A 15,000-nucleotide genomic window follows, 5' to 3' on the forward strand; every position below is an offset into this window, starting at 1 on the left:
AGGTACGAAACCGGCATGGAACCAGCACCGGCACCGTGTCAGTCAAAACGAGGTATATGAGGGCGGTGCACTGCAGGCTCATATGTGTGTGTGTGTGTGTGTGTGTGTGTGTGTGTGTGTGTGTGTGTGTGTGTGTGTGTGTGTGTGTGTGTGTGTGTGTGTGTGTGTGTGTGTGTGTGTGTGTGTGTGTGTGTGTGTGTGTATACCTGCTACAGTTTGTGTAGTCTGTTCTTGTCCTTGGTGTGTGTGTGTGTGTGTGTGTGTGTGTGTGTGTGTGTGTGTGTGTGTGTGTGTGTGTGTGTGTGTGTGTGTGTGTGTGTGTGTGTGTGTGTGTGTTTATTAGAGATGTACAGGATCCAAGATCCGGTTCCGGATCTGGCAGGATAACAGGGTTTTTCAGACTATCCGGATCCGGCAGGATCTTAAACAGTGGATTCGGTATCCGGCAGTTACCTAAAAATCAGGATCTGGGGCATCTCTACTTTTTACGTAGCCTAGGCTTTTCAGTCAGTCTTTCACAACCCCAATCGCTGCATGGAGTGAAAGCCCTTTGGAAGCGGCCGTTGAAGGCAGTGTGGCAGTAAGCCAATGAGTCTTAAAAATAGTTTGTGCCAACGTAATAAAAAGGGCCCACGTGTGGGAGTTGGCTATATGTTTCAACCCTTTCGTAGGATCCGGTATCCGGTTCCGGATCCGGCAGGATCTTAAGCAGTGGGTCCGGTATCCGGCAGGATCCTAAAAATCAGGATCCGGTGCATCTCTAGTGTTTATACCTGCTACAGTTTGTGTAGTTTGTTCTTGTCCTTGGTGTGTGTGTGTACGTTTGTGTGTGTGTGTTGCGCTGTGTGCTTGTGTGTGTGTGTGTGTGTGTGTGTGTGTGTGTGTGTGTGTGTGTGTGTGTGTGTGTGTGTGTGTGTGTGTGTGTGTGTGTGTGTGTGTGTGTGTGCGTGCGTGTGTACCTGCGCCAGCTCGTGTATGAGTTTGTTCTTGTCCTGGATGAGGGCGGCACACAGCAGGCTCTGCTTCTTGAGGGCCTCCTTCAGCTCCTGGGGGATCTCCAGCACCTTGGCCTCAGACCACTTCTTACTGATCTCCTCAAACTTCTCCAGGCTGCACTTGGCCTCGCCCTCCAGCTTCTCCAGCCTACACACACACAGTGCATACAATACATACAGCACACAGACGCACACACACAGACGCACACAGACGCACACAGACGCACACAGACGCACACACACACACACACACACACACACACACACACACACACACACACACACACACACACACACACACACAGTAAATACAACACATACAACACATACAACACATACACACACAGGCACGAATACACGCCCAGACACACACACACACACACACACACACACACACACACACACACACACACACACACACACACACACACACACACACACACACACACACACACACACACACACACACACACACACACACACACACACACACACACACACAGACTAGTGGTTTCCACCATCTATACCATTCCTGAATTGTTTAAGCTTAAGGTACATACACACAAAGTACATCCTAGTACAGCACACATACAGTGCATGTCTACACACACAGTGTAGCTCGTGCACACTGTATGGGTTGGGTGGGTGCGGTGTTCAATGTGTTCTCTTTCATATATGAAATATATACTGTAACATGTGTGTGGTGTCAACGTGTGTGGTATCCTTTCTAAATTCAGCTTCCCAATGTGTCCTACCTACAGTATAGGAGGATCTTTGTTTAGACCAGCTGTTAGCTGTCTAGTTTTTCACTTATAAACAGTATTGTCATTTTTAGCGTTTTTCATGTCATTAGCCTACATGGCTGTCACCAGCTGCAAACCCTAGACCAGCGGATCTTATCCTGGGATGCGGGCACCCCCAGGGGGTGCGCCAGAGATTGCAGGGGGTCCGCAGGATGTTGTTTGTGTTGAGGTTGCGACCAAAACTCTGCTTGCAAACATTATATTTAGACCAACTGAAGACTCAAATTAAAACATGTTTTGTCCCCATTTAAAGCCATTAAGGTATTGATTAATGTATCAAGCAAGAACCATTGTAATGAATCATTTAAATCATTTTTAGTGTGTATACACATGTAGAAGTTTGGGTTCGGGGTGCGGCGTGCGGCTTGTCTTCAGCACAGGTAAGGGGGTGCGTTAAGAAAGAAAGGTTAAGAACCGCTGCCCTAGACAGTCATAAACTACCCCCTGCATTTCCCATTACGGCTGATTTTCTTTTTATTGTATGGCTGTTTGCATGCTGACGGCACGCCACAGCGTGATAGGTTGCGATATCAGTAGCATAACGTGTTTTGTAGATTGTTTTGTAGATTGAATGTTGATCAACATCAGACAACTTGCCTAGCTGTAGGGAAACTAGCTAATTGGTCAGCTTGATTGCTAACCTTGAATTGCAATTCCGCGGTTTTCATAAAATCGAGCTGCTAGACCAAAGAGACATTTAGTCATGTGACTGGAGTGCTGTGTAACCGACAACATAGTAACAGTGAACCGCTAAATCCTCCTGGACATGTGCAAACACAATCGAGCTACATGTAAAACGTGCTATTTCTTGCCACACAATTTTTGGATGCAACGTGAAAAGTGTAAACGATGACGTCGGAGAAGGATTCCTCCTATGACAGCTTTACAGCCTGTAAAGCCTTGGGCCTGAACCTTCACACTTTTTGAAATACGAAAAAATCTAATGACTATATTGTAGTCTCGTGGACAAACTCTGTCAAATCAGGTAATGAGCCTGAATACTTGTGGCCCTGCATCAGTATCCCATAAGTTTTGAGTACTTGAGACCAATCATAAAAATAGTAATGAAAATCTGTGCATGCCACACACACACACACACACACACACACACACACACACACACACACACACACACACACACACACACACACACACACACACACACACACACACACACACACACACACACACACAGCCACTGAAACTCAAGCAGACATGAGCGAATGTGTGCACACATGTGCACACACACACTAAAAGAGATGAAATCAGACAAACAGACAGACGATAAACATACCATAATAACTATACGTATGACCCAAGATTCTCTATGCATTTAAACCGTCTCTGGTATGACATCCTAAATGCATGTGTCTGGACGGTGGTGGTGTCTGGTGTGTTTGACCATATGTGCAATGTACAGTATGCAGGAGGAGTATGAAGCAGAGAGAGAGGGATAAAAGTAGGTAGTCTGCCCTGACTGTGTACATTAGCCAGTTATGGAAACCACAAACCTCAAAGGTGTGTCTGTATCGTCCGGCTTGTACAGTTATTCGTGTTTGGACTTGAGGGAAAATTGATGAAAGAGAACGAGTGCAAGTGGTACGGTACATTAGTGGACGGTGTGTGTGTGTGTGTGTGTGTGTGTGTGTGTGTGTGTGCATGTGCGTGCGTTTGTGTGTGTGTACCTTACGCCCCTTATAGATGTTGTGTGCCTGCCTGGACAGGGGAGAGAACACGGCTCAGAATTTATCCGTGCTTGGTAAAAACTATAAGCGTGCATAAAAACAGATTAGTCCTATTCCACACTGAAGTGTTGCGTCTGCATGGTGCCCAGACAAGTCTGAGTTGCACCTTGGAAATAGAACTCAAGTCTATTTTTCTGCTCAGGGTTGAGCGACCAGAGTCTGCAAGGCCGGGTCAATTTGATGCCCTAGGCGAGAACCTCCTTTCCTTTTGTGCTTTTCGAAATTGGCATCTGTAAACATAGCATCGTACATCTGATCGAGCACAGCTGATGTAGTGTCTATCAGGGCTGTAGTACTCGAGTCCGGACTCAGACTTGAGTCTGGGTTAAGTTCGTTTTTCTAAGGACTTAGACTTGACTTCGACTCGCTAGTACTTGTAGTTGGACTTATCTTGGTCTTGGGACACTGTTCTTGCCAAATGTTGCTTTTGGATTTTTTATGTTTGAATGACGCTTTTGATCTGTCTTCTTTTTGTTTAGGACACTAGTCGACCCAACATGTACAGTATAAATGGAGCTTAAATGTAATAACATACCAATTAATTTTCACATGCATGGCATTATAACATCACTCAAAGATTCACCTTATTGTCATTCATCATTTTAATTGATTTTACACTGACTGACATGATGTGACTCACACTCAAACCTCTTAGGACTTGGACATGTCTCAGACTTGACTAGTACTGGTCTTGGACTCTACAAAGGGGGGACTTGACTACAGCCCTGCAACATATAGGCAACACTGAGTGCCCATGTACGTATAATCAATGTAATCGTGAAGTCCAATGTATTATTTCACTTAGTGTTCTAATCCTGTGGGATTACGTTACTATGGTGCCCCCAAGACATTTGACGCCCTAGGTTACTGTTTGTGTAAGCCTATCGCCGGCTCTGGGAGTCCCTTAGAAAACAACGGCACATGTCTTTCTATTTCTTTTTTTCTCAGTGCAGTGTTGCGCAGACTGTTGGTTTGCACAGGAAACGGAACACACGCTCAAGACTGTATTCATACCCCCGGACTCCTGCTGGTGTATGAATGTGGTGTTAGTCTGTGTTCCTATGGTGTGTGTGTGTGTGTGTGTGTGTGTGTGTGTGTGTGTGTGTGTGTGTGTGTGTGTGTGTGTGTGTGTGTATGTGTGTGTGTACCTGAGTCGGCGTGCATCCTCTTGTCCATCTCTCCTCTGTGACTCGCGTGCGTCTGCTGCCACTTGGATGTTGGTGACCAGCTCGGTTCCATCCCCCTGCAGCTTTTGGATACGCTGTGACACACACACACACAAACACACACACACACACACACACACACACACACACACACACACACACACACACACACACACACACTAGCTGAAAATGATGCATGTTTAGCCTCAGTTACGTAACAAAAACTGTTTTCCTTGTCACTCCTTAGGCCTACTGCATGGCCAATATATAAGCATCCTTTCCAGATCTATGTGAAGTGTAAGTAGGCCTATATCTGTGTCTTTTTTCTACATAGGTCTATTGCCCCTTGCTATGCCGTTGGCTGCTTATTACCTTGTGGTTTACAGACTTGTAGTCTTTCTTTCTGTCCTGAGTCAGACTATTCTACTTGGTGCACGAGTTTGGGCAAGGCAAGGGCATGAGGGTGAAGAGGTTTAGGTCATTCATATTTCGGTCCCATAATGGCCTTGATAAATAATCGAATGGTAACGTAATGACAGTGGGCTAACACATGTACACGGCCTTTATATGTGGTGCATGCATGAAGTGACAGCTGGAATAGGCCTACTATAGCTGTGGAAGAGGATCTTTCAGGGACACACTTGCAGTAAGCAACAACATTTTTACCCTCTCGCTTAGTTCCACTTGCCGCTGGCTTTTGGTCTCCTCCTTCACTTCCACCTTCACCTCTACGTCCTCGCCCTGATCCTGCCTAAAATAAAATAAAACGTTTTCTGTGATTTTAATTTTCAAGTCAATGTGATACAGCGCGAGTAGTCGTAGCTGGAAAATTGTTTTACTTAAAATTAGCCTACACCACTTTCAAATTCTTGCTAAAATGGATTTGTAAATTGCTAGGCATTACGCAGAGATTTAAAATTGTTTGGAAAAGACAAACTTTGTCATTAATGATCAAGTTGATAGTTGATTACTTAGTTATGTCAGCAGAGACGGAGGGAAAATGACTTTGGTTGTAGGTTAGTCAGCGGCTAGTAGACAACACAGAGACTGACTGACTGACTGACTGACCTTTTCCTTGCTTCTGTTCGTGCAGCAATACGAAGTCGTCGAGCTGCTATCCTATCCTCTCGATTTTCAGATAGCACTGACGGTGTGGCATCGTCTCCGTTTGGATGATTCCCACACGTTAGACTCATGATGAGTTCTTAGACAAATACCTAACTTACTATGAGTTACATTATGTGGCAACGATTAAAAACGTGGCGGTATCATCACTTGTGTTCTGTGTAGTGTTGTCGTTTTGGTTGCTATGATACCGTTTGCAGCCGCAGCAGCGTCGCAAGGGGCGCTGTTTGACCTTTGAGCAGGGGTGATTAACCTTTTTCATTCAAAGAATAAGAAAGGGCCACTTACACTTAGCCCACATTTTTTCAAAGGGAGGTCAGTGGACGCTATGAACACTATCAGGATTCCCCCCTGCACTTTAGGTCACCTTTACAACAAACCCCACCTTCACTGGGTAGGTCCCCTGAAAATAGCCTAGGTCTTTAGGCCTATGTCATTTCTAGGCCTAGGCTAGTAGGCTATAGCTATTGTTTTGCGAAACACATCATAGCCTATTTCAAATTAATAGCATTATTTCACATATATTAAACATTTGCACATTGAGAGTCACTCAGTGCAGTAATTGTCCTAGCTAGAGCAGAGAAGTTAAAGCGCAGGTAGGCGGGGGGTGGAGAGAGAGAGAGAGAGAGAGAGAGATCAGAATGGTTGGCCATTATCTACACAATATACATTTTGGGGTCAGTCTGCATTGTCCAAAGTGTCCACTTCTTAGGGCTGAACTGGGATCGAACAACAGCCCGGGCATTTTTGAGGCAGACCAGCCCCTCACACAACTCCCCTGCTTTACCACGATATCATAATTAGGTCAGTCCACTGTCTATATTTAAGATGCACCAATGGGCCATACCATCTAAATTGGGAGCCGGTCTCTAAGGTGCAAACAACAACAACAACAACAACAACAACATCAAAACAACAGCATCGGCCCATGAGGACTGACAGCCCACCGGGAAAATGCCATGTAATTTACCAGTCCAACCCTGCTCCTTGTGTCCCTGTGTGATAATCACACAGCCACATCTAGCCAATGTGTTATGCCTCGCTGTTCATCTAGGCCTACCAATTTACCTTTCAACGTATTTACACTTAGGCTTACAGTGGTGGCAAGCCTGAACAAAAGACTGATACAGACAGGCCCATAACTCACAGAAATCACCAGCTATGATGTTGCCTGGGCCAGGGAAACCTGCTATCAGTTCATGCATATGTCAATTACACTCACTTTCTACGTACAATTAAGCTTACAGTCACTTGCAAGCAGTCACCTTTGTGTGTGCTTTCCCTCCTTTTTCTCCCTTTTTTGTCCTTATTTCCACTTGATCAACTTTTCTTAGCCTAATTCAACAAAAAATAGACAAGACTATGCAGCATTGTTTTTAAAGGGGAATTGGATATTGTGAGAAAGTGTGTGTGTGTGAGTGAGACAGCATATTTTAAAAAAGACAGAGAATGGCTACAATGAGTGAATGAGACAGAGATAGAGTGAGAGAGAAAGAGAGAGAGGTAGACGGTGGGCTAGATTTCGTAGCTCCTTTAGAAAGCGAGTTTCGTTCTCACTCTCAAGTGGCAACTTGATTTTTCTAATATGACCTCCTGACAATATGTAAAGCAATAATCTGGCTGTAGCCACGCGGAAAAGTTGCACGATGATATTAAAAAATAACGAAAATAAAAAAGACTGGGGGTGACGTCACACAATGCACAGTCAATGGGAAGTCTCCGCCCCTCGAAGTTGAAAAGGGAATATTTATCCGCATATCGGGCTTTTTTCATAGGCAGATAATTCACCTAATCATTGAAACAACGTAGGCATTTTATTCCTGACCATTTTCCTGTTACTGGAAAAAATAACACAGCTTGGATTTCTTTACTGACACGTAGTTTTTTGGTGAATTGATCTACCCCTGTCACCTCATTGCTCTATTGCTTTGAGGGAACAGACCTGTCCTCTTTTTGACATTTATCTCTCGTTGCCCAATGATGGTCAGACAGTCGAACACTAACAGCGAAAAAGAGCACTTCTGAAAGTTTGAGAAGTTTTTTTTGCATGTACACAACAAGTGAGCCCACTTACCCCCCAACTTGTAACTTTTTGCCATGAAATCTGATGGTTCCGGGTAGCATGCACGCGCTAGCTGTATTCTGCCTCGTTGACTTTGCATTGACGTGACGTCACTCGGTCGGCTAGTTTTTGTTGTCATTTTTATAAATCAATGTGCAAGTTTTGAGGATGGCAACAGCCAAAATATTGATTAATGGGTTGTCAGGGGGTTATATAAGCAAAAATAAAGTTGCCACTCGTTAACACCAACGAACTGACAAGATATGAGACTGGGCCCACCACCTAAGGGGCATGGGGAGGACACTACCGTGTATAGAGTAGCTTACTCCGCCATCTAATTGGCTTAGCTGTGCGAGTCTCGGCTCAAACAACAGCTTTGTGTCTCTCAGCATTGCTCCCATCCCGCCAGACACCAGCTCAGCTTAACCTGCCACGACATCACATCACACTCCTGCAGGCAGGAGGAGGCAGCATGGAAGACGAGTCACACACATACACACGCACACACACACACACACACACACACATGCAGACGCACACACACTGACACACACACACACACACACACACACACACACACACACACACACACACACACACACACACACACACACACACACACACACACACACAGACACACACACAAACACACACACACATGCACGCGCATATGCGCACACAGACACACACATGCGCATGTACACACACAGACATACACACACACACACAAATACGCACGCACGCACACACACACACACACACACACACACAATGGCATTCTCGCAAGGTAACATCCACACACCATGTTGTTACAGTAACTTGCTGTCTTTCCTTTTGTCTGTCTTGTTACTTGCTGGCATATTCAATGAAATCCCATTTAGCTTACGAAAGCTCTGCTGACGAGGTCTTTTTGCATTGCCAAAGTACAACATTTATATACCACTTTCCCACAGTCTCAACAAATAAAAGATAGAATATTGTTGGCATCATCGCGCAAACACCACAGCCTAAACCTGTGGTTTAAAATCTAGCAGTGATGGAACTGTTTCAAGCAAGTTGCTCACTCAAACCAACAATCATCGTACAATATTGTTAGTATATGCGTAAGCCTGCATTGCACGCTTGGAGAGGGCACATGTATTATTCAGGTAGTTGTTGGCTTGTCATTGCTTGCTTGGCTTGATGAGTGTTGTGTTGTGTGTCACAGGTTTTTTTTTAATCCAAGAGCGCATGGATGGTTTGGAGAATGTGGGAGCGACAAGCAAGAGACAGTGGTTTTCTGTGTGGCTGTGGGCTGAAAGAGAAGAGGTATGCATGGGTGCCGGCTCGAGTGTGTATGTGTAACAGCTGCATTTAGATATGGGCGTGAGATAGATAGATAGATAGATAGATAGATAGATAGATAGATAGATAGATAGATAGATAGATAGATAGATAGATAGATAGAGAGACAGACAGACAGACAGACAGACAGACAGACAGACAGACAGTAAATCCTGCAGTGCTCATTTAACACTTAGAGTTGATTTGACATCATTTGGACTTAAATGAACTCTCTAAGTGTTGAATTAACACCGCAGCATTTACTGTGCAGAAAGACAGGCAGAGAGACAGGCAGACATGCAGGCAGTCAGAGAGACAGGCAGACATGCAGGCAGTCAGACAGGCAAGTATACAGAGAGGCAGGCAGGCAGGCAGGTAGACAGACAGAGAGACAGGCAGACATGCAGGGAGTCAGACAGGCAAGCATACAGACAGCCATACACACAGGCAGGGAGGGGAGCAAGGGATTAGCACCTGTTGGAAAAGTAGAGGGGGAAGGGATAGAACCTATACAGCAGGAGATGAACGCAGACTGCTGAGAGGAAGAGAAGAAAAGGACTACAGACAACAAGTAGAAAGGGATTATTTAGACCTGGTCAGGAGCTTAAAACACATTTGCATGAGCCCACACAAGTAGTGACCTGGTCTTAAGAGGACGAGGCACACTCTGTGTCCATCCGTTTGTCCAGTTGCCTGCGGGTAAGTGTTACATTGTGCCTGTTTGACCAGGTCTGTGTGCTGGTTGAAAGAGTAGACTGGTTACTATTACATTTATTTTGCTTATTTTATTAGGCTTTTGTGCCTTTATTATTTGACAGGTAGAGAGACGGTAGAGGTTGGAAATCTGAGACGAGGGAGGATCGGGAAATGACCTAGGGTCGGAATCAACTCATGTCCCCGGTATAGCAATGCCTTAGCCGTTTGGGCTACACTGTTGCACAGCCGAGGCATGAATGGCAATTGTGTGCTGTGAGTCTTAATAACAGTGCACCCTTCTCAATGGGACTTTCACTTTCATTATGTTGCCTGGGGGAAGAGAGAGAGAGATAGGGAGAGAGAGAGAGAGACAGAGACAGAGACAGAGAGACAGAGAGAGAGAGAGAGAGAGAGAGAGAGAGAGAGAGAGAGAATTTACTATTCACAGTAGTAGATATTAATTTGAATGCCTGTCTCACTGTCTGAGCAGTCAATCAATCTTAGATCGATCCCTCTCTCTCAGTTTAGTTCAGCTCAGTTTGGTTCAAGAGGCTTTACTGGCATGACAAATACGTAGGTGTTTGCATTGCCAAAGCTGAACATGATGAACATTCGTTCTTTAATTTGTACAAGTATACATGACACATACACCCCCACACACACTGTGTGCTTCATATGTCTTAATTGTGTGTAATAATGAGAATTTGTGTGTAAAACATGTGCGTATTTGTAATCTATGTACTGTTTGTGCTTATGGTCCATCACCACAGAATGGCCGACCAGAAGAAAGAAGTCCATACGCTGGAGATTTGCACTTACCGAAACAGCGCCGGCACCCCAGACGCCGGACTCAGATGAAGAACCGGAGCCTGACCCAGAGGTGCTGCGTTTGCTGGAGGTTCTGATGGTCCGCATGCAGGTGATGGTGACAGAGATGGAGTCGATGCGGGCCCACAGCGCCCACCACACGGCCGAGCTGATCCAAGCGCTGACCGAGCTGAGCGCGGAGAACCGGGCCCTGAGGGTCAAGTACCAGGCCCTGGCCGAGGACATGCAGGACTGCAGCGACGCCCTGGAGGAACTGCTGGACACTCAGGCTCTCTTGGAGGCCAAGAAAAAACAGTTCCGGAAACTAAGTCGGCACCTGTAAGCCAGGGTTGCCATATGTGGCTGGTCATTTCGAGCCCAAAAAAATGCTCAAAAGCCTCCTGGAGGCACTGAATCCTGCCCGATTTGAACCTACATACGGTAAATGTACAGAAAAACCCAATGACCCCAGTAACGGAAACTAAGCTAGCACCTGTAAGCCTCATGGCACAAACACACCCAAAGCTACTACTAAAGCGGCAATACGGAACGGGAGTAATTGACTTTGTATAGAAGAGCTGGCGACACAGAAAAGACTAAAGCGATTTGGCCGGCAAGAGTCGATTTGAGCGACTTGAGCAACAGTATATAGTTGAACTTCTGTGGACATTATGCAAATGAGCTATGATGCAGTTCGGCGATAGATGTCGGAATGTTTGCATTCTGCTTTCAGTGGTCATACTCAGTCACTTTTAGCACTTGTGTCGCTCTTGCTATGAAGACAGTCCAGCGAGTATTTGTAGCTTTTGTCTCTTCTGATGTGTTTGCAGTAGCCTGGGCGAATAGCCGACTGTTGACTCCGTCAATCAGTCTGGCAAAAGCCATGAGGAATCCGTCTCCGTGGACGATGGGAGATGGTCTGATCTTACTCTATCATTTAAATTAATTAAAGTTCCAAACTCAAATTAAAACCCATATTGTGCTTTATTAGCATGCCTGTTACGTTATAGCGTCGCAAAAGCATACAAATAACAAAACTAAAGTGTGAATATAGTTACCTTAACCAATCAGTAACGGAGCTCGCGGGTGAGTTCTACGTCACCACTCTCAACTGTTTGCTGATTGGCGAAACACTGAGAGAACCGAGCTCGAGGCTTTTGCCAGACGATGTGCGGAGCCAAAATCTTTGGGTGGAGTACAGAGGATGGCGTCGCGAGGCTATGTTTGCAGGGTCATAATGGACAACGTTCCGCCAGTGGTGTGCTGTGATAGTCATTGAAAAGACTACCATAGGACTACAATATTAGCCAGAGCATTTAGTAATACATTACGACTTGGTCATTGCCATTCTGGTAACAGCACATAATAGAAGCATTGTCTTAAGAGTGTAATGCAATATTTATCTTTTTTCAGTCTGTGGACATCACATGTTCTGAAAGTAAAGGTGCTATACAATACTTGGTGCTCCACCTTAATTGACTGAATCGGCAGACCTCTACTGTCCACTGTAAAAAAAATGTTTTAAAAAAAGGTTCTTCAGTTGACCTAAATGTTTCCTGCCTACAAGTTCTCTGACCAACCTATACAGGTGACAAATTAGTTCTCAGAAGAACCCCAAAGTTCCTTACATGGACTGGACTGGGATCACAAACCACCCCGGGCATTTTTTGGAATAGAACAGCCCCTCACCCCTCACCCCCACCCTCATACTGCAACTATGGGCTCAGTCCACTATATGAATATTAAGGATGCACCGATAGGCCACCTCAAGCCAATTTTAGGCCGGTCAAAAAAAAACAAAAGCACCAGCCCCTGTGGACTGGTGGCCCACCAGGAAAATGCCCTGTATGCCAGATTATCAGTCCAGCCCTGCTTACATGAAAGTTTAGAGGTTTCCCCACACATCAAACTAATAGTTCCTCAAAGAACCTTTGGGTGATGAGGTCAAGTGGGCATTTGGGTTTGATTCCGGGTTTGATTCCAGCCCGATCCCTCCCTGCCTCTCTCTCCCCGCTCATTTCCTGTCTGTCCTTCACTGTCCTGTCAGGAATAAAGGTGAACACCCCCCCACCCCCCACCCCCCAAAAAAAAACACTTAAAAAGAGAGGACATTTGTTCAAAGGTTGAGAACCACTGCTTTAGAGGTTCTTCAGTGTGCCACAGTCAAAGAAATGGATTGTTGCCATACATACATAATAGGCCTACATAATACAAAATACATAAAGGAGTTCCAGATTAGTAAATGGTGTGCAGTACCTTAGACTTACAGGAAAACCCACAAGCTCTTTGTAAGTAGGCCTAGAAAGTTGAAAAGGAAAATCCGGTAACACTTCCAAATAAGGGGCCAAAATTAACAGCAAATTAGCTATAACCTAATACTTTAGTAAGGGTTAATAATCACTACTTAACGCCACATTAGACACATATTAATTGTTATTAATGCATATGTTAAACATTAGTAAGCAGTTAATTAATTATTAGATAACTATTACCATTTGTCAGAAGTTCATAGCATATAATTATTTAACTAACAGATAAGTAAGGGTACAGTTAATAGTTACCTAAGTAGCTATTAGGTAATACTTAACTAAGGACCTAAATTAAAACTTACTTAATACAAAAGCAAGGTATATCTAATGAATAAATAATACCGAAATATTGTTGTTTTTAGATTGCGTACCCATCATGCACTGCACTTCTTGGCGCTAAAATTCTCAAACATTAACTTAGCGATCACAAAGGAATGGTTTAGTTTCGCTTCAAAACTATTACTCTTCATAACGTTCTGCATTAATTGTAGGGTTTTTACCATTAAAACTAATGAGTGGTATATGAAAAAAAATACATCTCATCACCCCACCATCATTGAGAAGTGTACGTCCAATCCTTGCTATATAATGGCTCCTGTTGCCACCATTACAGTGATTTGAACGAGTGAAAACTAGATGTCATAGTAGATTAATATCTTCACTATTAGGTATGCTCAGCCAACTCTATTATAAGGGTCCCAAACACCAATATCTATCGATTAATTAACCATTAGTTATCCACAGCCAACTCTAATATAAGGGTCCCAAACACCAATATCTATCTATTAATTAACCATTAGTTATCCTCAGCCAACTCTAATATAAGGGTCCCAAACCCCAATATTTATGTATTATTTATCCATTAACTTGTAACACAAGGTAATAGTTATCTAATAGTTAAGTAACAGCTTACTAATGTTCAACATATGCATTAAGTAAGGGTTAACGTTCGGCGAGAAGGTCGCTACCGTGGAATAGCAGCACGACAGAGAGAATCTTTAGACCCCGACGCGGAGCGGAGGGGTCTTGTTCTCTCTGAAGTGCTGCTATTCCACAAAGCGACCGACTCGCCGAAAGTTAACCCGCTTATTATATGGATATACTTAAATGATTCACACATGGCGGGGACATTTCTTTAGGCCTATTTAATGTTAAGATTGTTGCTGCGCAAAACAAAACAGTGCCGTTGTGGAACACCGCTAGGCAACAGCTATGTAGCCAGGACAACAGGTGTTGTCTATCACAGCAGCTGATTAGAGTGACAAAAGACCGGACCCCCTGCGGAGTGATATGAAACATTCGCTTTAGCCACTGACTTGTATACAAGCCAGTGGCTTTAGCAGTGAACGTCTTGTTGCCATTGACAGCGGTAGCCAGGACAACGCTGTCTATCACAGCAGCTGATTAGAGTCTTGTTGAAAAGTCGCTTTAGCAGTGAAAAGTCTTGTTGCCATTGACAGCGGTCTGTTATAGACCAACCCGTCCGTTATCGAAAAATAACAGACGTCCGAACGTTGGGGAGCCCCGTTGAAATGAATGGAGCATTCGACAGATGACGTCACAACCATATAATAATAGCAATTAATATATGTCTAATGCGGCATTAAGTAACGATTATTAACCCTTACTTAAGTATTAGGTTGTAGCTACTTTACTGTTAATTATGGCCCCCTATTTGGAAGTGTTACCGAAAATCCTAATGGCTTAAATCAGTATATATGCAGTGCAATGCTTCAAAGCTAGTATTTATGTTTAAATGTGCACATGGTCTTCAATAAAGAATAATGTGATGTACAGTCTTTGTTGGAAGGTTTTTTTTTACTTGGGTCAATGAGGGCTTTGCTTTCATTCATTTTGGCGACCTCACTTACCTTCGTTTCATTAAGACCGCAGACAGCTTAACAAAAAATCCTGTTCTGTTTTGACTGTAGAGTGTAAGGTAAATAAATAAACCACATTTCCCAGTTCA

At 44.2% G+C, this 15,000-nt stretch overlaps 1 protein-coding gene across 1 annotated transcript in view; it reads right to left on the reverse strand.

The window, feature by feature from the left end:
• The window catches only part of drc1 (dynein regulatory complex subunit 1 homolog (Chlamydomonas)), an 18,039-nt gene extending 12,127 nt beyond the window's left edge, over window positions 1–5,912 (reverse strand). The window contains exons 1-4 of the mRNA XM_063223069.1: window positions 5,778–5,912; window positions 5,376–5,460; window positions 4,692–4,804; window positions 960–1,143 (exon numbers count right to left, since the gene is read on the reverse strand). Coding sequence (XP_063079139.1) covers window positions 960–1,143; window positions 4,692–4,804; window positions 5,376–5,460; window positions 5,778–5,905 — 510 coding nt within the window. The 5' untranslated portion in view covers window positions 5,906–5,912. The remainder of the gene's footprint in view (window positions 1–959; window positions 1,144–4,691; window positions 4,805–5,375; window positions 5,461–5,777) is intronic.
• Between the last annotated feature and the right edge of the window lie 9,088 nt (window positions 5,913–15,000).

This window comes from Engraulis encrasicolus, chromosome 18 (assembly GCF_034702125.1).
Source record: "Engraulis encrasicolus isolate BLACKSEA-1 chromosome 18, IST_EnEncr_1.0, whole genome shotgun sequence".
NCBI classification, from domain to species: Eukaryota; Metazoa; Chordata; class Actinopteri; order Clupeiformes; family Engraulidae; genus Engraulis; species Engraulis encrasicolus.